The sequence below is a fragment of the Chelon labrosus genome, assembly GCF_963514085.1.
Source record: "Chelon labrosus genome assembly, chromosome: 2".
In the NCBI taxonomy this organism is placed as follows: Eukaryota; Metazoa; Chordata; class Actinopteri; order Mugiliformes; family Mugilidae; genus Chelon; species Chelon labrosus.
In genome coordinates, this window is record NC_140338.1 from 23,503,283 (window position 1) to 23,529,585 (window position 26,303).

At 41.0% G+C, this 26,303-nt stretch overlaps 3 protein-coding genes across 3 annotated transcripts; all 3 read left to right on the forward strand.

Moving 5' to 3' along the window:
• The first annotated feature begins 198 nt into the window (after positions 1-198).
• On the forward strand, positions 199-9,294 carry LOC311496982 (uncharacterized protein). Its single transcript, XM_084557050.1, has 6 exons — positions 199-1,048; positions 1,141-2,072; positions 3,060-3,152; positions 4,131-4,518; positions 5,478-7,247; positions 8,463-9,294. Exons 1-6 carry the CDS (start codon positions 946-948, stop codon positions 8,798-8,800), a joined length of 3,624 nt encoding a protein of 1,207 aa, XP_084413176.1. The 5' UTR covers positions 199-945; the 3' UTR covers positions 8,801-9,294.
• A 128-nt stretch (positions 9,295-9,422) lies between these two features.
• timm10 (translocase of inner mitochondrial membrane 10 homolog (yeast)) lies at positions 9,423-12,309 on the forward strand. The gene is made up of 2 exons (XM_084557073.1): positions 9,423-9,636; positions 11,742-12,309. The coding sequence occupies exons 1-2, from the start codon at positions 9,566-9,568 to the stop codon at positions 11,935-11,937; spliced, it is 267 nt and encodes an 88-aa protein (XP_084413199.1). The 5' UTR covers positions 9,423-9,565; the 3' UTR covers positions 11,938-12,309.
• Positions 12,310-12,448: 139 nt separating this feature from the next.
• On the forward strand, positions 12,449-24,937 carry unc93b1 (unc-93 homolog B1, TLR signaling regulator). Its single transcript, XM_084557060.1, has 13 exons — positions 12,449-14,259; positions 16,408-16,524; positions 16,687-16,828; positions 16,912-17,065; positions 17,149-17,310; positions 19,121-19,250; positions 19,384-19,477; positions 20,232-20,356; positions 20,884-21,066; positions 21,191-21,464; positions 21,582-21,703; positions 21,782-21,904; positions 23,834-24,937. Exons 1-13 carry the CDS (start codon positions 14,257-14,259, stop codon positions 24,101-24,103), a joined length of 1,899 nt encoding a protein of 632 aa, XP_084413186.1. The 5' UTR covers positions 12,449-14,256; the 3' UTR covers positions 24,104-24,937.
• The last annotated feature ends 1,366 nt before the right edge of the window (positions 24,938-26,303 follow it).

A 26,303-nucleotide genomic window follows, 5' to 3' on the forward strand; every position in this document is an offset into this window, starting at 1 on the left:
TATTGAGGTGCGCTCAGTGTTGTTTCACCAAGCGACCAGAAGGTGTCGCTGTCACGTCAAGACTTTTAATTCGGAGTCGACATTAACCTGTGAGTGTTACACGAGACATGTTTAATGACTTCAATTTAAGCAACGCTTGTTGAAATGTTTATAACATATAAATATATAAGTAAACTTTAACTGATTATAACGCTTATGTACTTCTACAAAAAACGGTAAGCGTATTTTAAAGCTAACGCTGCTCCATCTTAGCCAGTGTGTTAAGTCAGTCTGGAGTTAGCTAAACACCGTAAAATAAGCAAAAATAATTATGACAAACCTTAATTGTGATTACTACATTGTCAAATTATTGTTTGTTTTCGAAGCGGTAAAAGTTTATGTAATTTGTTGGAATATGTGTTTATATTTTTACGCTAATTACGTAGCTAGCTCCTATGCTAGCTCGGCACATGTTGCAGGGGTTAATGACACTTTCATCGGCAAACTCGTCGAGGGAATATTTTTGCAGAATTTAAATTTTATGAGTGAAAGATGCAAACTTAGATGCACAGAAATCATTTGATTAATACGGACAATTTGGTAAAACAATACAACAAAATAAAAACTGAAACGTGAAGTTCACCGCATGAATCTCGCGAGATTGACATTATTGCGCCGACATGTGCCTATGCTGCCTGTTAGCAGCTCCCAAAATAAACGCTATCTGTTTCGCTAATGCTAGCATGTACACACACACTGCCGTTTAAAAAAGGAAACAAAACACTCACAACAAAACCACAAAAATGTGACACTTGTCTATATATGTTTTGTCTTTACGGAGAAGCGTTAGTTGTTTTCATTCTGATGCTAAACTGTCACGGCACAATGTTGTGACAGAACTTCATTGGTTGTGTTTTAACTTTGTTGTTCAAGACACCAACTTCTGCTCCTAGCATTCATGTGGACATGCATAGGTTCCGGTGGCCGAGCTATTGGGCGCAGCTTCTTGGAGAGCTGCAGAGACAACAAAACAGCGCCCAGTTCTGTGATACCCTACTGCAAACTGAGGGTGAGACCGAGAATACATGTACCCGATCATTAAAGTAGATTAAACTGAAGCGAACCCATGGTTAACTTTTCCAACTTCTCCTGTTCGTGAAGGTATCTCAGTCCCGACGCACAGCTGTGTCCTTGCAGCCCTGAGCCCTTATTTATCTCAGAAGCTGGCAGTCTCTCCATCTCCTCCATCCGGACACAAACGCCACCTCCAGCTCCAGGCTGTGAACGCCCAGACCTTGCTGAAGCTGGTCGGTCTGCTGTACTCCGGGGAGCTGGTGGTAAAAGGAAGCAATGAGCAGAATGAGGTGATGGCCGCTGCCCACCAGTTTGGAATCACAGACCTCGTAGAGGGACAGAATGATTCCCAGGAGAAGCTGGTTGGAAGTTGTAGAGAGAGGCCTGAAAGCCTCAAAATGCAGGACGCACAAGTTCAGGTCAACATAGCTGGAAGAGGAGATAAAAAGTCTACTGTCAAGAAGAAAAGTTGTGTATCTATAGGCACACAGACAGCCTGTGAAAAGTCAATGGGCCGTTCTGTTATTAATTCTGGTCAAAACAAACTTCCAAATCCGGAGCCTGCGTCTCAGTGTTTGGATTTTTCAATCTCTTTGCAACCTCAGAACATCACGTTTGAGCAGCAGTTTTCCTTCACCACTTGCCCAAACATTTCCAGAGATGCCGAGTTTGCATTAACGAATCCCACATCGACTACAGCTTTGTCCAGTGAAACGGGGACTCTACTCAATTCCCTTACTGATGATTCGCAGAGAGCTCAGGAAGACGGCTCGTACCAGGAGTCATCTGAGTCTGGAGTGGACACACAGGTGTTCGCCAAGGGATTAAGATGGTCGGAGGATGGAAGAACAAACGGCAAGACGCCAGACAATGAAGGAAATGCAGAGGAGCCGAGGCAGGTCAACAGAGAGGGGATATTACGAGAAGACAACTTTGCAGAGAAGAGGCGTGCACATACAGTGGGGAAGAGAGTAGACAAGATGAAACAGACGATGGAGACAGCGCAGATTTCCTTCAAGGTAAGATGAAGTGGAAGAATTTGCCACACAAGTATAGACTATATTAAACTATAGGCTAGATTAGGTGAGATTACACTTAGATCTTGATTTTCTCAGATTAGCTCCGTCAAATATTTGATTTTAAAATTCAGAAAATTACCATCAGTAGACTATGAAGCTATGAGAGATTATACTATGTGTTTAAAGCCTTTATGATTAATTTTTTCACAGTCAGTTATTCCTTAATTTCTCATTAACCCGTTGCCATTTCAACGACCCACTATTTTTGTGACTAAACTCAGCCCTCTGTCTATGTGCCAACACATGTTATACACCATTGGAAATTGACACCTCAGTTGACCCAACAGACGACTGTTTAACATGTCTTTGGAGCACTCTTGGCACGCCTGGTGCTAGCTTTATAAAAAATTGTAGTATTGTTGTCAAATATGAAATGGGACTGGATAAGACTTAAAGCAACATTTTGAAGGCAAATATTATTGAAAGGAAAAAAAAGAAAAGGTGGACATAATCAACTTATTTTTCAGGGTATTCAAATTCCTATTATTCAGTACCAGTAGCACCTGGACAGATTCTGATGATTGGGGAAGAAAGTTCAGAGTGTAATCTTTTAAAAGGGGCCATGCCTGTACTCCAGATGGTTCAAGGACAGAGCTTTAAATTTACTTTGAGTATGCTTTTTAGGCGAAAACTACAGAAATTTTAAGGGGTTAACACTGTCTAAATTGCATTTCCGGCGCCACTTTACCTCCTGAAATAATCCAATGAAGACTACAAGCCTTGCCTTGACCTTTCTTTTAACGCGGTCCTAACTTTAAAACAACTTCTACCTTTTACAAACGCAGAAAAGAACGAGAACAATATGTGAGGATTCACATCCATGAAAGAATTGTTGCACGATGTGTTTACTGCTCAGACTGTCATAACAGATGTGTAGGAAGAGATTCAAGTTAATCCTTTGTGTCGTATTTTCCCTCCTCTGTGCAGGTGAAGCTGAGGAGGAGGACTAAGGGAGAAGTGTGGGAGGTGGTGAACATGCAAGAACAGGATGAGACATCAATTCTGAAGCCTCTGAAACAGGTAGATAAGTCTGAGGCTGTCATCAAGTTCACTGAACTGTTATTTTGAAATAGCTATTTAACTAATTATCTGTGCAGCTGGGTTATAAAAACACAATGCTAATTAGCTGTACTGCTTTGCATACAGACTCAGGCGAGCACAAAGAAATACTATAAATGTCTCTGTCAGAACTCAGGCTGCAGAGAGAAAGTGTTCGGAGAGAGAAATATGCCAGCGGCAAATTTATTACGCAACACACACACAGTGATCCAAAACTACCGGACGTTACTTTGATGTATAGTTGATAGAGGTTCTCTGGGGAGTCGAGTAGGCTGAAGAGGAGGTGGTGCACGTGGACAGGCTGACGGTTTGGTGAGCCGTTGAAGCTCACGTTGTAGTCTGGGAGCAGTGAAAGTCAAAGAAGAGAAATGACGCAAATGCTGGGTAAAATCCTAACTTTGGTCTAGGCCGGCTGCTGCCTCAGGCTTGATAGACAGCAAGTCTGTTTCATCTTCAGCTCCACCTGAAATAAGCAGCACCACACTCCTCATTTAGTTTTCCCTCGAAGCATTTTTTGAGCCTTTCTTGAAGGTTTTTTAAATTATTTTCTGCATCTACTGCGGAGTATGTGAAGAATGAAAGACGGAAATAAACACTGACGTAACTTCAGAATGAAAATGAATGCGTGGCTAGATTCGCAGTGATATCAGAATGTACTGATATCATGTAGTGAATTGTGAGGGCTACCAGTGTTGTGTTTACATTGACACTAGTTTTCCACTAATGATCAGAATACAAATGCCACCTCAGTCAGAACAGACTGAGGTGACCACGATTTCAGTCTGATTGAAGAAATATTGTCCATGTAAACGTAATTGAGTGTTACCAAACTGAGCATACAAAAAGAAATGCAGCCTGTTATTCATCTTTCAGTCTGATTGCTCCTACTACAATAAACCACATACAGATTGTAAAGAAGTCCATCTGTTCCCTTCTCAGAAGCCAGAGATCCAGAACCAGCTAGGCACGGCCAACTCCCCCAAACAACTAAACCACCCGAACACCACCTCTGGCTCGCGGAGCGGCTCCTTCACCCCGAACCAAAGCGGTGATCTCAGCGAGTCAGCGCCGCTCCCCCAGCCTCAGGGTTCTGCAGAGGAGTCTGATGAGCAGATCGAGAGGCTGTTGGAGGATATCATGATGGGTCTGAACATCCTGCCCAGCTTAGAGAGAGACGGCGAGAAGTCACAGGCGAGACACGACAGAGCACCTGACATCTGCCAAATCCCAGGTTCAGAGCCTTACCCCAACCAGAGCAGGGTGAATGCAGCATGTGTGTTCTGCCAGGATTTGGTGACACCAAGTGGCCACTCATCAACAGATACAGGTAGGACAGTTTTATCTTCATGGAAATCTTACAGAAACATTTATAATATAAACATTGTTTAGTATTGTTATTATGATTTGACTGTTGTTTAGTTCAAATTTAGGTCTGAAAGTTACCATTATCATTTCCTCTTAACAAGATGTCAACGCTTTTTTAGGCAGACAGAGGTCGTTGTGCTTGCATGCTGTCTCTGTTACTGAAAACAAGCAGCCATATTGGATTATTGTCATTTATTTTTATTTTTTATTTTCATCTTGATTCCTCTGGTGAATCTATGGAATACTAATACGGGCCAAAACAACGTTAAGAGATGACAAATGATTACATTTCAGTATCGGTGCCATTATCATGTCTGCTTATTGATCCAATTCTCTGATTCCTGATCAGTTTTAGTCTTGAATGGTTTTCAGCAGCAAAACCAGCTGTTTCAGAATCTTTCAGATCACATCATGAAAATGTGATGAAAAATATTGTAATTTCAGAATAGTCAGACATGTTCACGTCAATGCTGCAGCCACAAAGTTAAACTTTCGCCATAACATTATTTAGGTCAGTTGAGTTGTGCAAAACTATTTCCGATTATTTATGAAACTGTGGTCTAGGCAATTAATGGCTTGCCACTGATGGCAACTGGCATCATTTTCATCTAGTTTAGTAAAATGCAGCCAAGCTTTAAATCGCTTCTTCCCGTCTGTGATCCCTTGTTAAAGCTCCTCACAGTTGCAGAGTGGGATGTCGGGTCGTGAGTGGGAGCATCGTTTGGAATCAGTAACATTGGTTGGATACGAAATTTCACTTAACTGATCATTAAAATATTGTAGTTGCAGTTTAATTTTCTGGTGATAGACTATAGTCTGCTAAAATGTGAGAATCAAGTGCAGAATCAAACAGAAAACTCTTTTTTTGTTTTTTGATCCCACCATGAATTGATGGTCATCATCTTCCCTCCTGTTGCATAGGTACCCATTGTTGTTTTGCAGGTCAGAACCAGCCCAGCTGCATGAGCCTCTCAGCTGTACAGCCTGATGATTTAATCCCGCAGCAGCGCTCTCCTTGTTACGACTCATCTGTCAATCCGTTGGGGCAAAGCGATGAAATTAGCTGCAGAAGTGTGCCGCCGTCAAAAGGTCAAGATACTCTACATCCTGAGACATCCACAACACAATCAGCCATGTCCTCGGCTGTCTGCTGCAGAGGACAGAAACTACACTACACAGCATTTCAGCAGCCGTCGTCACAAGAAGACGAGCATGTCCTTGAGTTTTTACCTCAGTCCAAAAGAAGCGAGAGACAGTCTTTCTGCTTTCCTTGCATGGATGATTTGCAACTTCCTCGATGTCTGTCTCCTTTAGAGTCGTGTACCTCTGCAACAAAACATCAACCTCTCCTCAACACCTCAGCGAACGCTGGCAAAGATAACCAGCAGCAGCCGTTGCTATATGGACGACCCTGGCTCACAGAAAACCCTGGATCACTACAGTTTCCACTCAGCACCATGACTTGCAAAGAAAAGGAAGCTGAGTCTCAGCCACAGGATAAGAACCATCGTCAGGAGTTGAATGCAACAAATGGGACGAGTTGTGACGAAACAGGGAGTAGTGTAGGAGAGATGAAAACAAATTCAGCAGCAGAGCTGAAATCTGACCCAGAGCTGATGAAGGAAAGTTTAAAACATAAACTTGATGATGCTAAAAGAGACGCCAAAGCTCTTAGTGGGATGAAGAGAAAGTACACAAATATTCCACAGGATGCCGCCGGTTCTTTTTTGGCATACAAAAATTCCAAAGTCAGTGATGGAGCAAAGAACTTTTATTCAGTGAGTTTGTTAAACGACTCTCCAAACAAGCCATGCAGATTGTCAAGCAACACAGAAGGCGTGAGAAGGAGAAGCAGGCGGTCTTGGGATCTTACTGCTGGGCAGACTCGGATCAGGACCAGAGGCTTTGTGAAAAAATGTCAAGAGACAGTGGGGAACATGATCCCTGCTAGTTTTTCAGCTTTAAAACCTACAGTCTCCAGAGCTACGTTTGTGAATGAGCAAGGAGACTCTCTCCCGAAGAGGAGACGTGGAAGGCCACGGAAAATGAACCTTGAAGAGAACCCTGCAGATGGCGTTCCTGCTATCATTGAAAACAAGAGCGACGGTGTGAAAAGTGAGTTGCAAAAAGAGGAGGAGGATGAAAGAACAAAGAGAACGTGCAGAAAATGGAGGAGAAGTCAGAGTGAAGTGGATCCACCCAAGAATGCTGTAGTTGTTGAGTGCACTGGCAAGGCTGAGGCAGACGGTGGTAATCACATAAGAAAGCTTGGCACACCCAAACGGCCGCGGATGGTCTCTCTGAAGGAGTTTCAAAAACTTATCAAAAAGCAGCACTCAAAAATAAGGAAGTGCATAGAAAGTCGGGAGAGAAGTGAACCTGGAGGGGGTGAAGAAAGTGAAGCTAAGAAAGCAAAAGCAGCTGAAGAGGCAGAGAGTAGAGAGAGGGCGAAAGCTGGCGAAGATATCGTCATTTTCAATGTGACACAAGATAAAAACAACAATCAGATGTCCAGCGCATCTGCAGGTCAGGAGAGCAAAACGCACGGCGGTGATTCAAACAGGTCTGCTAATGAGGAGACCAGTTTGTTAGCTAGTGAAAACCATCCTATGTCTTCTTGTGATGCCCTGGATAAAGGGATGGTCAAGCTGTCGGCTGAGGAGGAGGAGCCTCTGAAGAATCCTGATGAAGGTATTTATATACGTCTCCTTTTTCCATTTCATAGTAGATTTGCAGCTTATAAGCTGACAGTGCATGAAGCAGCAGGCCACAACTTGAAATTCTAGTTCTCAAAGAGGCAGAACATCAAACTATGACTTAGAAACTTCTGAAAGAAGAAGCATGTTTTTTGTGGTTTGGAGTTTCATTAGCGCTCACAGTAATTTCAGTAGTTTCCCAGTGGTTTTGTTTTCTTTGTTCATTGCGTTGAGTGAGCCACTAGCGCGACTGTAGACTCTTGTATCTTTTTTCAGAATGTAATGTAGATTTGAGACATGCAGTGAGAGTCTGTAGTCGTGCTACTGGCTCTGTCTTGCTTCTGAATTTTCTGATTGCACACTGATTGTTAGGGATGTCCTGACTGCATTTATAAGCCTTATCTTTTGCATTTATTTATTTAGGCCTGCCATGAACCAAAACCACATCCCTGTAGCGGCAATACGACTTCTTCTGCTTTTGATGGTGGTTGGCTAACATCAAAGCTGCCAGAAATCAGTCAGACAGCAATCTGTAAATTATGCAGTGTGGTGGAGATTCACCTTGGTTTGGCAAAAGAAAATCACAAAACAGAATACGTTGAGTACACTTCAGGCTAAGGCTGTACAGCAACAATAACAACAAACACTGAATGCTGCATTTAAAAAATAACTTTCTTTGAGCGTCAAGGACAAAAATATTTCAGAAAGGGATACTGAGTTTATCGGTTTAGATGATCAGCCCATTTCTGTACTAGAGCTTCTGGAGCTAAGGTACGAGCTATCCTGTCGACTCTACATTAGATATGATGGCCCTATGTATTTTATTTAATACAGTCGCACGGTGTACACGTGATTTAGGACAATACATGTAAGACAATAAAAGCCTTATGATTCTCCAGGGGAGGAAATTTTGTTTAAGATTGAGCCAGAACTCTGATTTACACTTAAAATTAAATGATCAGTATCGGATTGGGGGCCAAAAAAAAGCTTGATCGGGACATCCCTACTGATTGTATTGCATCGGAAAAATCCCCCAACTCTTTCTTTTAGCTTTGGCTTTGTAGACGTCAACAGAGTTTTCAGATATCTGTCTGAGGCAATTTATGCCAAAACCACGAGTATGGATAGTCAAAGAATTAAAAATAAAGCAAAACAGTCTTTGTATAAACAAAATCTCAGTAGCTCTGTTTATACTTCCTTTTGTTTGCAGGAGTTTTGTGCGGAGGATCAGTTTCAATGCCGTCTGCCGTCAGCAATAAATCCTCTCATTGTGACACCCACCTGTTCGAGGAGAACAGGGCAGCTTTGGACCAAAACCTGAACCCACAGAGCTCTGAGAAAACGGATCCACTTTTGTCTGAAGCTGACGGAATCGGCAAGACCTCAGGCTGCGGTCAAGGGCAGGGCGAAGAAGAGGAAGAGGAGGTGGATGTTCTGCTGTACTCCCCAGACAAAGTGCCTCAGACCGGAGAGTGTGAGGAGAGTGTGATCATGGACGTAACTCCTGACGAAGAAGAGGAGGAAGACGTGGACGTGATTGATGACTGAGGATGATGCGGAGTACACTTAGCGTTCCTAGCACTTTGTTGTTCTGAGTCCATGTTCAGGTTTTAATTTTGTTTAGAGATGCCAGATCAATTCAGCTGTGGAGCTATGTACAGTAGATTTTTTTACATCCTTTCTTTTTTGTTTTGTCACCGTCAGTCACTTTCTGGCAATTATCAACATGCAAAAATCACTATCTGGTTTTCATTTAGTTCAGTTTATAAGTTTCAAATTGATGTTTAATTTGCATTAACTTTGTGCTATTGAAAAAAGTTCTTAATGTTGTTCACATTTAACATTTAATTTGTTAATAATTTTATACAATTTACATTATCAGTGAGATTTAAATAGACTGATTAAGATCAAAGCACTTCTGTGGAGTCCATGTGTGGAAAAAAAAATTTATTTTGAGTTATTATTTTGTTATGCACAAATGTTTTCATTTAAAGTAAATAATTACGGTTTATTAAACACTGTTTGTATTTCATGCCGAGGCTTTTTCTTTCTTGGTAAAGCGTCTGTTCATGAAATATATAGACATGCCTTTAGAGGGCGCACTTCTCGTGTCACCGTTTTCCGTGTTTGAATCCAACTTTATTGACACCGGAAGTGTTGGAGGAAATGGTATACACGTGTTTTCTTGCAGGTTCTGAAGGTTACAGAAGAAGCAGTGGGTAGGCTCCTTGTCGTGTGCTGTCCGCTTCAGAGTGTCACCGGGACGGCGTGTTTGTGGTCAAGGCCCCGTGAGAGCAGGACTGGAAGGAGGACATGGATCCTATGAAGGCGCAGCAGTTGGCGGCGGAGCTGGAGGTGGAGATGATGGCTGACATGTACAACCGGTAAATCCAAAACAAGCTAAGCTAGCTGTCCCTAATTAAAATTATAGGGTTTATAAGCTATCGTATCCTTCGCGTACTTTCCTTAAATTTAATTTCCTTTACGTGGTTTATTATAATACTACACAAATGGTGGCTAGTTTAATAAAAACATACAACAATAAATACCTGAAGAGATAGCACTGATGCTAGCAACATAATGATTTGAGACTGTATTCACTACTTAATGCTTCTGTGGATCTGTTATGTACAAGCCCCACAACATTTTTTTTTTTTTTTTGAAATTATAGAAATGAAATCATGTTTATGCGCGTAAATATTTTTTAAAAAAGACGCTGTGTTTTTAATCATTCATTCATTCATTCACTTTCTGTAACCGCTCGTCCTCTGGCGGGTCACGGGGTTAGCCTATCCCAGCTGTCATTGGGCGAGGGGCGTGGTACACCCTGGACAGGTAGCCAGTCCGTCTCAGGGCTATATTGAGTATATACAGTCAATGGGGCACACAGAGAGCAGGCAGGGCAGACAAGCAAGGGCATTTAAACTACTGTATATTAAAATCTCTTCACTTGCAAACATCTATCATGTGAGTTTTTACTATTAACCTGCAATGATGTAATCAATACAGTCTTATTTAAAAAAACAAACAAAAAAAAAAACAACTATTGTCTGATTGAGAACAACCAAATAATCTCGGCCTTCTGATAGACAAATTATTTTATAAGATGATTTACGTCTGAATAATGACTGAGTGTAGTTGAGTTCAAATTGCATTGTCTTTTCGGCTTTTTAAAAAGTCATCTGAGTTCTGCCTTTCTACTCGACTTTCTTGTGTCTTTGCATCTTTAGTTCTGAACCGCTGGGAACAATAGCAAGACTAATCTTTATCCAGGACATATGTCTGACGCCGTCACAAGTACATAGTTTTAGTGATGCCTGTGGAGAGCGGCACAAGTGTGACATGGCGCTAATTGTGGAGAAAAAGGCTGAGGTGGTTTTGTAAGTACAGGAAGAACTGCAGATCAAGATTAGATTATTGTGTTTTAAAACAAGAAGTTCAATTCAGAGCACAACTGGGCAGTAACCATCTGTGCCGAACATAAGTCTTTATTGCAATTAATCTTTTTCAGTGACACCTTTCCTGTAGTGTGACCGTCATTAGTTATATTAGTTTCCTTAGCTTTACCTGCTTTGACATGTTAAAACATATTGAAATACATAATAAATCAAAGGTGCTGCATGACTTAGTCAGAAAAGTAGGGTGGTTTCTTTCCACTTTGTTCTATCCACATTTTCAGTTTGTCTAGAAATGTTGCAGTCAAGTGTTGACATCCTGTGGAAGAGCCATATGTAGAACCAAATCAGAAAAGTAAGTAAGTCACCTCGGGCACTTAACACATTCGGGCTAACTTGGTGACATAAGTGATAAAAAAACAACTTAATTTTAAAGGAAGAACCAGACTTTGGTTGGAGTTAAAGCTGCCGCAACCAGCTAGGGCGAGAAGAAAGTGGAAAGAGAAATGACAGACAATAAACTCTATGCAGGTGAACAGAGCAGAAATCATAAATCTGAAACAGCTCCAGAGCTAAAGATCCCTACAGAATGCTGCAGAAAGAGAGAGGGATAAATATGTATGTGCATTTTGTTGGCGTGAAGAGAATAAACGTTTATTAATGGGTCTGTGGTATACTTCACTGTGTTGCAAATTCTGTCCACTCCATTAATGAAAGGGGCATAACTGGAATTTGTATCAGAGTTGTTGTGATCGATTTAGATTGCACAAGTGTTCCTAATAAAGTGCATGGCAGGCCTGTACAGATGATCTGAATCAATAACTCTTTCAACTGAGAAAAACATAAATAATAATGTCTTCAAAATATTTTAAAAGAAGACTTTAAGTCAAATCAGTGCATTTGGTCAGGTGAGACTCTGACCCAGCATATAAACAAAATCTAAATCCAGCAGATGGAGCTGTACCAAGTGAAAGCTTGTTATGTTGTGGGACTTCATATTAAAATGCTCAGGCACAATGAAAATGTTTTTCATATTGGTTTTTGCGTGTAATATTTGAAGAATCAGACTGACCCCAGGCTTCCTCTCCTCTCAGAATGACCAACGCCTGCCACAGGAAGTGTGTACCGCCCCATTACAAAGAGGCAGAGCTGACTAAGGGCGAGTCGGTGTGCTTGGACCGCTGCGTGGCCAAATACCTGGACCTTCATGAGAGGCTGGGCCGTAAACTGACGGAGCTGTCCGTACAGGATGAAGAAGTGATGAGGAAGGCAGCTGTCGGAAGCGGATAGAGACACTGATGACGGGAACTGAGTGGAGAATTGTGGGGGATTACAAGCTTATGGGATGGGATTAGTATCTGTAGTTTCTTTAATATCAAAGACTCATATTTTAGTTAGGTAAATCACAAAAGGTTAAGTTAATGCTGTCGAGGGTCCACTGAGAGAAACTGTCTCCACTTCCACATTAGAAGACCGGAGCACACCCTGAAACAGCTCACAGTGCTCCAGCAGCCTCTCTGGATCGGTTATTTCACATCCAACTTGACTGGAAAGGAGGAAGCCCTAGGACGTGTGACATTATTACAAAGTTGTACCGTTTGCTTGTTTTCATTTCAGCTGTCTGGAGTCTTAAAAACCCAAATATATTATTGTTCATGATGAGCCTTCATTGTACCAGATTTATCTGTTACAAATGATTTAAATTTCAACGCAAGTCACCCTTTGAACTTTGGTGACTTTTATTTTGAAAGCAAAAGTAAAGATAGGCTCTCATCACAAGGTTGCAACACAAGACAACGTTCAGGTAGAGACATGGTGTTCATAGTTGTGCCAACGTAAGCTGGCTTCAGATGGAACTCATGTAGCCTGGTGTAGCCAGACTTGATAATGCCTAATCCTTCAACCTATCAGAGCCCTTCAGTTGTCAACAAACTCAGCTCAGCAACACTCAGATGACATGTATGACTACGTTGCTGTTACTCTTCTTTCCATCTCTACATAAAGCCTGCCTTAATGATTTGATTGGTGCATAACCACTTCTCAATGATGTATCTCCAGACCAAATTTCTGCCGCAAAAAAAAATGTTGGCGAGGGAAATGTGGTCTGGCAAGAACTAAACCTGTAACGTAGCATTGTACCCTGAAGCGATGGCAAAAGTAATTGTTGTTGAACATTTATTATCTCCAGTATGAGACATTCAGTTCTAGCTAGAATCCATTTTCATTGCAACAATATGAAGCGTTAAACTAATGGCCGACGCTTGTCGCTACATGTCATAGTGGAGTTGTCTCCAATAACAAATATATAAATCGGATGAGATCACCAGTAGCAGAAAATGAGTGATTAGCGGGCCTTTTAGTGGCATAATTACAAATCAATGCTCACAAACCAGCCAATGGTTATAAAAGCGATCGTATAAACCAACCTTTATACATTAATGGATCTACACAAAGCCAACACTGTAGCCTACGTAAGTGGTCTAATTGTGGTGACAGTTCACGTTTTTGCATCGATTTGTCGGCATTGTTTTGTAATTATGCTACTAAACTAGTGTTGGTGAGCGGTCCTGAATGGCTCATGTTGGAGTTAACAGATGTTGAACAACAGTTACTTTACTGAAATCATTGCAACACAGAAACTTGAGAAGACGTCTGAGTTGATGGCGTGTAGATGGCACTAAGAGGGATAGCTTTCTGCTTTTGTTCGGTGACGGAGGAGATGAGGAAATGTGCTTGCCTCGCTGGAACATGTGGTTACATTTCTATGGAGGTGCACGTCATTCAAGTATGTATGTAACGATGGAAATGCATTGTCATATTGAGAACGAGAGGCCGTTGCGAATATCAGCATTTTCCTTGGATATATTATAAAATTGAAACACTATACGACTGAATTACAATATATTTATTTACAATGCACCTCCATCATTTCTAAAAAGGTCGGCAAACTTGTCACTGCTCTTGAACTTTGACCCTTCTGAAAATGTCCACCTGCTAGAGGGGCCTGTTCTCATCGACGTGACCTCATTTGAAGGCAGCAGTAGTCGTACGACACCCTGAAACAGAGCAAACCAGACTTCAGTGCACTGAAATAATTATGTCTGAGCCAAAAAAAGAGTTTTTTTCTGTTTACTGTTGATGCTGCTGTTGTCTTTAACAGCTCCTGTTCAGACGGCTTGGACTTTGCCCACTTGTTGTGCATACTGTTGCGTGGATCATTTGTTTTGTGCTCTGTGACAGCTTTTTATTTGTGTAACAAAGAAGCTAAAGAAAGTGTTGTTACTAATTCCTCTAATAAAACTATGTCATCCTTTGTATTAACACCACGACTCTGAGGAGTTCTTTAAAGCTGCGTGTTGATGCAGCGAGTGGGCGGGGCCTGCTAAAAACCTGTGTGTCTGTACCTTTAAGAGAAGCAGCGAGGCACCAGTGAGGAAGTGAAGATGTCTAACTTTCGTTTCCTCCGCGAAACTTTTAATTATTCCTGCACCTTGTTCGTCGGAAAGGGGAACTGACAGCAGCTGAGGCCCAGAGACCGAGGTGTCCGAGTGTTTCTGACTCTCAGGTGGACGAAGCCTTCATTCTGCTTCAGCCCCGCACGACTGGAACATGGTAAGTGATAATCAAGGTGTCTCCAGGCGGCAGAGTAAACACACCTACGTGTTGACACGTAGGTGTGTTTGAATTATTACCCGATACGCTCCGTTTTGTAATAGAGCTGTAACAAACCTTCGACGTGCGTCCGTCAATAAGTTGTCAAACTAAAAATAGAAGTACAGCACCTGATAAATGTAGGTGCATAAGGAATTTTCTGATTTGACTGTGGTAGGGAAGAGCAACCAAACTGCATTTAGACTTGGAAACGTCTACTACATTGTACTTTTCAAGCTACTCCTAGAAAAATATGTGAGGAATGATCTGCACGCAGCTCCTGAGATTTTAGAGAACACGTCTCATATCCTCTTTTAAAACAAAATGGTCGTTCAGTTAAAATAAAAGGCAACCGAGTGAGTGTTTGCACTGTAAATTAAACCCATACACAGATAAATGGATCCAATAAGCTGGAGGCCAGTAAAATAATAAAACTGGGGAACTAATAACAGTAGTTATTAGAAGAGGAGGGGCGTCAAAAAGGGGAGGGTAGTTTTCTTTTATTATTCTTTGTTTATTTTTGTTTTAGGATTGCTTCACTCTTTTTTTTAATCATATTTTTAGGAAAGGCAGACGGGTGTGCTTTATTTAATTGAATTAAATGCTAATTTAATTCACTGCTTTATTTTGACCAAACAACACGTTTAAAGGTTTCATTTCAGCTTCACTAAGGGACGTTTTTTATGAACCACCTGGAGAACCACTGGGGACATCTGGACAGGATATGAAGCTGCTTTTATAAGCTCTTCAAAAAAACGTGAACGTTGTTATTGTTTTTGTTCATATGTATTAATACGTTTAGGGCTACAAATATCATTTTGATAGCTGATAATTCAACTATACGATCATTTAGGAGGATGTAGTTTGTGGTGCTATTAAACTGGATTGAATTAAACACTAAAAGGTTTCTATTTTTAAGGTTAGCCCACTGTCTACAATGGAGTTGTCAAAATAATAGGACCATGTGTCAGTACAACACAATACAATTGAATAGCGCTACAAACCACAGCGTCCACAGTGGAAACACAGTTGAATCAACAGCTTTCTCTGTTATATGAAACTAATGCTGAATACCACAACTTTCATGAAGATAAGATTTATCGCAGGACTATTATATTACAATGTATTTTCACTAGTGTACCTAATGAACTGGACAAGTGAATATAGTTCCCAATTGTTATTTGAACAGACTAAATATTTCTTCTCCGAATATATTTCTGACTGGCCGGAATAACACACAGCCCATTGTACAGGACATGAATACAACCACATATAATTGTGTGAGTGTACAATTAAACATATAATGAAACTAATTTATTGCTATTGTGAAGTAAACATCGCATAAAGACATAGATCAGAAATCACTTACATATGAATTATTCAGGGAATAAAACCAGGTTAATATATACAAATAAGGAGAGAGACAGAATCTGATATGAAAAAACTCAAGACATTTTTTTTTTTAAACTGCATGCAAGAAATGTAAGAGATGGATTAAATGAGCTTACTGTATTAACAAGGATAAAACATGACTCCACTTCTTTATAATTAATTCTTTATAATATAATTATGATTAGATATTATGCATTTGTGCACAGTAACAGTGATGATACAGGTTTATCATAACACTGTTGTTTAATAACCTCCGTACCTATTCCCCAGTCCACCTGCACTCTAGACAACTTTGCACCATTATGGATAAATTTACATTTACTGTTTTAAAATGCTGCTATACCATACCAGTTCAGTGTCCTATATCAGTGTCACTTTCATTCACCACTGTACTAATTACATTCAGTTGTGTGCAACTGTGTGCTTTTATTGTGTATATTGTAGATTTTATTGTTTATTGCTGCTATAATTTTTATTGCTTGTATTTTGTTGTTTTATTTATTTATTTATTTTTACTGGACAATGACAATAAAACTTCTTATCTTCTTATCTTATCTTCTTACCTTAGTCTGAGATTTGATCCTGAAATAATCATTGTTTGTGCTGTAAAAGCATCTATTAATGATTTGACAACAACCGCTGAGACTGATTGGCCTGGATGACACCAGGCGCTTCAGTGAACTCTTAATCTGGTGTTCTGCTCCTTTCGGTCACCAGATGGAGGCAGCTGACGGGGAAGACGTGATCCAGGATGCTGATCTGCTTATACCATCTCCTGATGGTGGGATGAACGAACTGCTCCATGTTGGACAGGAAAACAACATCCAGGGCCAGGTGAGCACGGATGAGAGAAAGAGGCACAACTCCTGTCTCCTGGTGAAAGTTTCTGCCGTTCCAGTCTGGAGATGTGTGAATATTCTTGGTTGAACTCGTGGAAATGTCTCACACTTTGCCCTTATCAAACACATGCTTAACTATTTTTCCTTCTTTTCTCAGATGGAGGATTTTTTGGGGCCACAGTCGGAGTACAATGAGGAGGAGGAGGAGAGAAAATACTACAGGAGAAAGAGGCTGGGAGTCATCAAGAATGTTGTTGCAGCCAGTGTTGGAGCCATGATGGTGTACAGTGTGTACATGGGTGAGACTGATCGGAGAAAACGCACAGAAACGCACACACAGACAGAAAGACAGCATACAGCATGGTGTAATTGTATTTTACAGGCCTTCTGCAGATGCAGCTGATCCTCCACTATGATATGACTTACCGTGAGGTGAAGTACAGCAACCTCGGCCTAGAGGACATCGACCGGAAGATGCTCATGGGCATCAATGTCACTCCAATCATAGGCCTCCTGTACACTCCTGTACTTATCAGGTAGAGTCTCACACAGGAATACTAAAAGCCTCCAATTATCTGAATACCACTGCTGTTTTGTAACAACTCTCTCTGACATTCAGGTTTCTAGGTACTAAGTGGATGATGTTCCTGGCTTCGGGAATCTACGCACTCTTTGTTTCAACCAATTACTGGGAGCGTTACTACACCCTAGTCCCATCAGCTGTAGCTATCGGCGTGGCCATTGTACCGCTCTGGGCCTCTTTGGGAAACTATATCACAAGGTGAGAAATGGGATGTGGGTGGATATGTCTCCTTGCTGCTCATGGTCAAACAGCACAGACGTAAAACTGAAGAGCAAATGAATTAAGAAGCTGAGTTCTCAGTGAATAATCACTTGCTGTGTTTACATGGGCACTAGTGTTCCACTAATAATCTGGATAAAAATGCCCCATGTGGCCGCCACAATCACAACAGACTGACGTGATCAGAAAGAATTTTCAATCAGATCGAGAGGGGTGGAGTAAACCTTGGATAATCCGTTCACTAGAAAATATGATCTTCTACTAACCATGTAAACACTTGATCTGATGGTTGCTCTCTTGTTGGAATAGATACATTTTTTCTGAGCGTGTTTGCTCCATGTGGGGTAAACATCAGGGGAAGAGTCTCCAGGAGGGGCAGAAACACAGAGGTAGCAAAACAACCAGTTGTTCAAACAAGTGTTTAGAAAGATGAACGAGGCCGTAATAGTGGAAATGTTAAAACATCGTGGTCATCTTCTTCTGTTTGGGGCAGCTGTGGCTCAGTAGGTAGAGCGGGTTCTCCACAAACGTGCCACATGCCGAAGTGTCCTTGAGCAAGACACTGAACCCCCAGTTGCTCCTAGTGCGTGGCACTGGTGTGTGAATGGGTAGATGTGTCTGTGACTGTAAACCGCTTTGAGTACCAATAGGTAGAAAAGCACTATATAAAAAAACAAGACCAAGGCCATTTTTTAATGAATTCAGATGTTGTTCAGTCGTTCATTTACTTGTCAGTGAAGTTATAGTTTGATCAGAACCAATTTTTCTAAAAAGCTCTGCTCCGTTTCATGTTTCGGGGCATGTAACATGTCTTATCAGATATTCCTATTTAGTGTCCATGTAAACAGAATGATTTCGATCTGGCTGAAGAAATATCTCATATTATTGCTCTAACATGAAGCCCGCATTATTATACCTAAATTCTTACACTAGTAACTTGTCAACTCACACTAAACCTAACTCTCTGTAACGATAAACATACAAACAACATACATCTCTAATGTTAAATAAAAACTATTCATCTCAGAGATTCAAACACAGATACCACAAATGAATGAATATCTTTTTTGATATTCTGCTTTTAGAAACTGTTTACCGTACAAGCCTGTTGACATTCAACAATCCTTAGAGAGCCGTTGAATTTGAGGCTAGGGGCAGTTTTGACCAGTGATGCAGTCTGTGAATTAACTCTGTAGTGATACATCTCTAAAATCTAAAATCAACTAATATTGCCCATGTCCTTGACCTTTAATGTGGACAAGTTTCAAAATCAATTAAAGGTTTGTTATGGAGCCATTGCTGCCATTTTGAGACATTAAATATGCTAAAATGTGTTTATAGTTAAATAATGGACTTCAAGTGTATAGACCATATAGTAGATAAGAGAGTGTTTGTGCTGACTTACTATGTCAGTCAGTAACAACACAAAGCTCTGAGAAAACTGCTTCAATTAAGTGTTTTCGTGTTCGTCCACAAAGAGGTGCAGCAGTGTCTTGTGTTGTTTAGATCAGCATGAGGCTCCAAAACAATTAATCAAACCACTGAGCTCTTAGTTGTCAAGCTGAGATCTTTTTTTTCACCATGTTTAGTTTCTGATAGATGCTTTTTTTTTTTTATCTCAGTGTCGCATTCGTGTCCCTGAAGTTGAGAAAGAAACAAGAAGTTGAAAATATAACAAGCACATTCTCGACACATTGCACTTCCTCTGTACTATTCATAACGCAGAGCTTTAGTTGATAAAGTGCGGTTGCACGTAACAAGTATGCCTTGTCACTCCACACGCATGCAGGATGGCTCAGCAGTACTACGAGTACGCCAACTACAAGGAAGAGCACGTGCAGGAGCAGAAGAAGCTTCCGAAGGGAGCATGCCACAAATACATCATTATCTTCCAGTCGGTCTTCAACATCATCTTCAGTGTGAGTCTTCAGTCATGTTTTGCTCGCAAATGCTTCAGTTCATTTCATCTTGTCTGCTAAATGAAGTAACACACGTGTAAACCTTCGGAAACAGAATGATCCTCTCTTTTGTTTTTCCCCTACCCAAAATCAGCTGAGCTTCGTCTTCGCCGAGTTTCCCATGTGCCTCGTCCTCAACGAGTACCTGCACAACAATGACCATGTTCTGTCAAACGTGAAAAAATGTGGTAAGAATGCCTCATATCTGCTGATGAATAATAGGCTATAGCGAAGATATAGAACAAAACAAATGTAATGGAAAATTTACAAAAGGGGTTGGCAGGATAATCCAAAAACACTCATCCAAAAACCACGACGAAAACACTGGAACACGAAGCACAAGTGTGGGACAAGCAGGATTGCCATCACAGGACAGAACAGACAACTTAACAGAGGACAAAGGGAATGGCAGGGCTATATATACAAGGGCAGAAGGGTGATGAGACACAGAGGTCACAGAAAACACTCCAAATTCCAAACCATGACACTTAAGCTCACTGATTAAAATACAAGAAGCAACTAATTAATTAAATTTTACTAATTATTGTTTTGATGTGCTGCGCTGTTTCTTGGCCGGACCTGGTAACTTCCTGCAGTCCCGTTAAGAAGGTTTGTGCACAAGTTAAACAAATGAAATCTTGATTTAGTTAACTTTCTCCCCTGCCTTGTAATTAATGCACATTCAATTTAATTTTTTTTCACTTCCTCTCACCTCATTGTGGACAAAGACAGAGTTAACACATAGCTAGGGAACGCAGGGGAACATTTAGAATCCAAAGAGGCAAATATTTCCTTCAGGAGGTGGTGGAGACCACATTAGTGCTAAAATAAAAAAATCAGGTGAACTTGGCAAACTTCAAAACATGTCAGTTTTCTGCTTCTGCATGTGGTCAGGTTAAATTCAAAAATTCTGATTGCTGAGCCTTCCTTTTCCTCCGTTAGGCGCTGAAATTAACGGAATAATCCCCGGCTTCAACACCACCGTGTTGACCAGGCTGCCCCGCTCCATGCTGCTGATCCAGGTGGAGAGCGTCCTCATGGGTTTTGCCTTCCTCTCCATGATTGTTGTAAGATTTCCCAGACACATGCACACCGACTCCCACTGTGACTCCCTGTGGTTTAGGTAGTTGAGTTTAATGTGTGTTGTTTTACACAGTTTTAGGAGAGCTTCTTGCAATATATTGCAATGATATTCACTGGAACTATACTAAACCAAAACAAGGAGTCATTTGCTCCTTGTGAATTCCTCTTACATGATATTTTATTGAAGGAAATCCTCAATAATTCTGTATTTAATTTCAAAAACCTTTTAAACAGAAGTCTTAGTGTCTGTAATAAAAGAAAAGAGAAATTAAGTTTTTCTAAATCCATTAAATTTGGTCTTTTTACCTTGATCTTCTACCAAACTGATGACAATATACAGTGTATTGTGTACAATTCCTCTTTCTCATATTGTCTGAAACAAATCACATGATGTGAAATTACGCAATATCATAAATAATTCCTAAAAGAAAAGGTACATACAGCAAAAGCATATTCAAAAGCATGGGATTTATTGAAAATGAACTTTATTTATGTGTGCCGCTGCCTTCAGTTCCTCGTGCTGTGCGGTGCTGCCTACCGCCCAACAGAAGAGATCGACCTTCGCAGTATTGGCTGGGGAAACATCTTCCAGCTCCCTTTCAAACACCTGAGGGACTACCGCCTACGTCTGCTGTGCCCCTTCTTCATCTACAGTGGATTTGAAGTGTTGTTTGCTGTTACGGGATTTTCCCTGGTACTGCACTGCTACACATAGTTTATACAGTGTGTTAAAGATGTGTTGATAGGTGTCTAATTGGGAGGCATAGATTCTGTGTGTAATTGTTTGTATCTTTAATTTATTCTCTCTTCCTCCACAGTCTTACGGTGTCTGTGTTTTGGGCCTGAAGCAACTGTGGCTTCTTATCGTCGTCTATGGCCTCTCCTGCTCCGTGTTTTCCTCCCTCTCTCTTAGCCTGTTGCGCCTTCCACGCTGGGTGTGTTTGACCAGTGGTGCTCTCGTGCACGTGGTGCTGCTGGTGGTTCTCCTGACGCTTTCTTTAAAGCCTAATGAGCCAGCGTATCTGGTCCCTCTGCTAGTCATCTCTGTTCTGTGGGGACTTGGTACTGCCCTGAACAAGACAGGCGTCAGCAGTGAGTATAGTCTCTGATCATCTCTGTCTTGTACGCCAGCTACGATGTGCGTCAGCATGAACTCCTCTCCGTGTGTGTGTGTGTGTGTGTGTGTGTGTGTGTGTGTGTGTGTGCTAGCCCTGCTCGGCATGCTGTACGCTGAAGAAAAAGAACGCCTGGACTTCATCTACACCATCTATCACTGGTGCCAGGCCATCGCCATCTTTATAGTCTACCTCTGGTCCAACTTGCCTATGAGGGTATGTAACTGTCTGTATGATGTGTGTTTGTGTCATTGTTTCCTTTTCTAACCCTATTTGTTTGCCCTTACCCTCAAGGCCAAACTCTCCATCCTTCTTGCTACGTTACTGGTGGCATGCTACTGCTATTGGGTCATGGAGCGCCGCCTGGCCCAGAAAGTGCCATTCAGACTGCCTCGCATCCCTCGGCCACGCCACAAGGTAAGCAGGCTGTCAGGATAAGAACGACATAAATATGGCCAGTTTGTATTTGTTTTGTTTTCTGATTTCAAGAAAGAAGCCATGATTTTTTTTTTCCATATTTCTGCCACACCAAAAAAGTCTCCCCCAAATTTGGTGCATGTTGTATTCATCTTCGGACAGGCAAAAGTTTCTCGCTGCTCACATTGTAGTTGGGGATACAGCAAATTAGTGTGATAGGATCATATTTTTGGTTTTGTAAATAATGAAAAACAATGAGATAATGTAACAAACATAACACAGGTAGTACTTCAGTGATATGGAGAATATGTAATTTTATTAAAAAAAAATTTAAAGGATGTGTATATATATATATAGGTTTCTGGTAACACATCAAGATAGATAGATAGATAGATAGATAGATAGATAGATAGATAGATCTATCTAGGTGTGTTTGCAGAAGGGAATCTTAAAACAATTTTCCTTAAATTAATGCTTGCATCACAACACACAAAATGAAAAAGAAGCTAAACAGAGAAGCTGCTGCGTGTTCAAGGCCATTCTCAATTTAATTTGAAGTCATTTAAAAGTTGGTTTATTCTGGTAATCTAGCACCGATCAGATCTGCTGTTGCTATGGTTACCTACAGTTTATTCTGCCTTGTGCACAGATTAGTAATGGGATTGTTGACCAGGAGCACAAGCACATCGTATATAATGAGACAATAACAGTGGACGTACATATATACGTTCATCCATGTGTTGCGGTCCAGCATCGACCTGGCTCAGTGAATTGACAGGAAACACAAAAAAAGGCACAACAACTATTCTATTCCATTATTTTGTCCAAATAGCTCTCTGAAAATACTGCAGCAAGAACAATAATGGGAATTAGCAAGAGAGATCACATTACTCCAGTATTAGCGTCTCTTCACTGGCTCCCTGTAAAATGCAGAAAATCCTCCTCCTTAAGGCCCTTTAAGGCCTAGCTCAACCTTATCTGAAAGACCTCATAGTACCATAGCATCCCAATAGACTGCTTCACTCACTTTAGTTTCAAAAAGCAGAATGGGAGGCAGACCCTTCAGCTAACAGGCCCCTCCCCTGTGGAACCAGCTCATAGTTTGGGTTTGGGAGGCAGACACCCTCTCTGCTTTTAAGGTTAAGCTTTTTAATACAGCTCAGGTGACCCAGAGCCATCTCTCAGTTATGCTGGTAGTAGCTGGTAGTTACGCTAAAGGCTTCTGGTTGGCTTCTTGTGATGCCCAGTGTCCATTGCTTGCCAACCTGTGACACTCTAAATTTTATTTAGTCGTAACTTTTGTGCTTTATACCTGTAACAGACTTGCCACTGTCGCCTCCGTGCTTGCTCTTAGGGTCTTGGGATTAGGGTGCTATGAGACAGATTTTATTGTTCATCATGCTGTAAAAATAAACATGACTTGAAATTCAAGTGTAAATAGACTCGTTCCAGCTCTGAAATCATGTGGATATGCTATTTTTTGTTTGTTTGTTTGTCTAAATGACTGTGAACTGAATATGTTTATTAGTTGGACTGCTGGCAAGCAGGAAGAACTAGGGACTCACCACCAGCAAGCTTTCAAGAAATTTTCCTCTAATATCTAAAAAGCTAAAACAATAAATTCAGCAGCTGATTGAAATCTGACAAACAAACAGACACAGCTTAAAGTATTTTCTTAATTTACACTTAAAATAACCTTTTTTTGGAGGAATAAATGCCAAGCACTTTATTCTTATAAAAAAATTAAGAATAGATTTCAGAGATCTGTGCATTGTGATATCTTTCTCAGATCTGCAAGGGTGAATAGTCTTATCGCGAACACAGCTTTATTGTACAACATCTAACTAGTGACTAAAAGGCTACAGCAAACATATTTTGACCTCAGAGTGACTCACTCAGCATATCACATTATTTTGTTTGTTTCCACAGGTCAAAGGCTACCGCTACCTGGAAGAGGACAACTCCGATGAGTCAGACTCAGAGAAGAGCGAGGAGGATGTTGATGAAGAGGAAGAGGAAGAGGAGGAGCACCGTGTTGTGGAGGAGATGGGAGCAGATGACAGGGAGGAAGAGGGACAAGGCGACAAGGCCCTGGGAACTGACTCACCCAGAGCCAGGTGGAGAGGAGCCGAGGGTCACCGGCGTAGACAGAATGATGCCCATGTGATGGGGGAGTGGGAAGAGCGTGAGGGAGGGTGAGAGAGGACAACATGGAGAAAGTAGGGGAGATGGTGGACAGATTACAGAGATGCAGGCGAGTCAAAGATGCAATGGACACCGTTGTATTCATGACTTCATTCATACTTTTACAGCTGTTTATCCTTAATGTCATTCCTTCATATTACACTAAACAATACAAAGTTTAACTGGAAAGCTATGATTTACTGTTACGCCGTAATTACAGTCCAACTGCAGAAAAACAACGAACAAAGAACGATTTGACATCTTTCTCGAGTAAAAAAACACAAAAGAATAGAGAGAAAAAGTTTGTTTTTCTGTCACTACGCACCTTGTAGCTCGTGTTTACCCAATGTGTCGCTAATTGCAAAGGGTATTGTAGTCGCTATTGTCCTTCGTTATCTAGAAAACGTGGCTGGTTTCATTTCCAAAGAGCACTTATCTGCAAAGAAAGAACTGAAACTGACGGAGAAAAATTAAGAATTGATTTGCTTAGTCACAAGGTGAAGTGTCTTTTGATGGAGATATTCTCAGACTGTTCACAGTCCTGCTGGATGTGAGCAGCGATTTTCTTTTGTCTTAACGTCAGTCCTTAACTTGCACCATGACAGGCGCTCAAGCGTTCAGATATGTTTCCGTTGCCTGATGTGTTTCTGGGACTGACTTGAAGGGCTTGTTTTTTCAGAATGTGAATTTATGTATATTGTAGCTCGATATGCAGCAGGTACCACGCCTCAGTCATGCACAACTGATGCCATTAAGGTACTTGTTTAATTGGAGAGCTATAATATTATGGTTACTGATATGAAATGAGGACCATCTTAAATGATTTTAATAAATGAGTCTTCCAGCCAAGCAGTGACTCTAATAAAGAGCAATGATATGAGCTTAATACCACCATTAGCATGCTAACATGATTCTCAGTCATCCAGGTCATGGTAAAGCTAGAAGAAGGGCAGCTGATTTTTTGAAGACGTTTCATGCAAGTATCTTCTTCTTCTTCAGTTCTAAATGACTGGTGGGGAGGTTTTCATCAGGTACATCTGTGGGTGGTTCACACTTGAAACTCACATGACTAGGATCGCTCTCTGAGCAGGGGAACTGAAATGGAACATCACTGATCAGCCACTTTCAATACAGTCTGAACATCTGTCCTCCAAAAATGTTTCACCCCCATTTACACGTTGACTCTAGGCAGTTAACTGGTTGTTGGAGAAACTCTAGTTGTGAAAAAGGACACATCACATTATTATTCCTCTAATTGCAGGTGAGTATCTGGTCGTTACAGACCCTAGTGATTTGAGTGTCATGTGGATAACACCCACAGATGTTTCTAATAAAAACCTAAACTCCCCACCTGTCATTTAGAACTTAAGAAGCTACTTGGATGAAACATTTTCAAGGAAACTCAAACAAGTCCCTTGTTTTAGCTCCGTGTTTCACATATCCTGGCATGTTTACAATAGCTAAGCTAACATCCTCATCTCTGTTGGTGTTAGCATGCTAACATTATCTATAAGAATGTTATTAACCAAAGTAGGCTACTGCACATCAGAGTCATTAAAATGAATTCTGGAGGTGTTTTGAACGTGTATCCTAAATTGTATTACAATCTGTCCACAATCTGCTTGAGGCTGGCCAGGTGCACTCTGGGTAACACATACAGTACATCTACAAACAAGATTGCACCGCTGCTAGGCAACTGTTGGCTGAAGCCACCGAGGCTAACCGCTAACAAGCTTGCTAATCAGGTAACTTTGTAGGAAATGTAAAGGCGTAACAAAAATATGACCCCTGTTAGAAATAACAACATTTTACTCATACATATTATACAGTTACAAAGAAACCTCTATGCAACTACATATTAACTTACCATCCAGTGCCAGCATTTCTGAAACCTTGAAACGCCCAGTTACAAGGTTGTGAATACCACAAGAAGGCGCTGTTCAAACGAACCCGAACACAGTAGGCTACAGTATACATTTGAAGGCAGCATTATAGGTGATGCAGGATATTTTACTCAAACCAATAAATGCCATTCTCACGGTGGCACTAATGGAAATTCCACAGGGTCACCAAAGTCAGTGACCCGTGCTATCATGGCTAAACACGAGGTATTTATTTCCACGAGGTCAGATCATGCACGTGAAACTGCGCACACAAGAGCGTCCACTTGCTCAGGCCAAGTAAGGCCAAGAAAGAATTAAAAGTATTCAAGGTC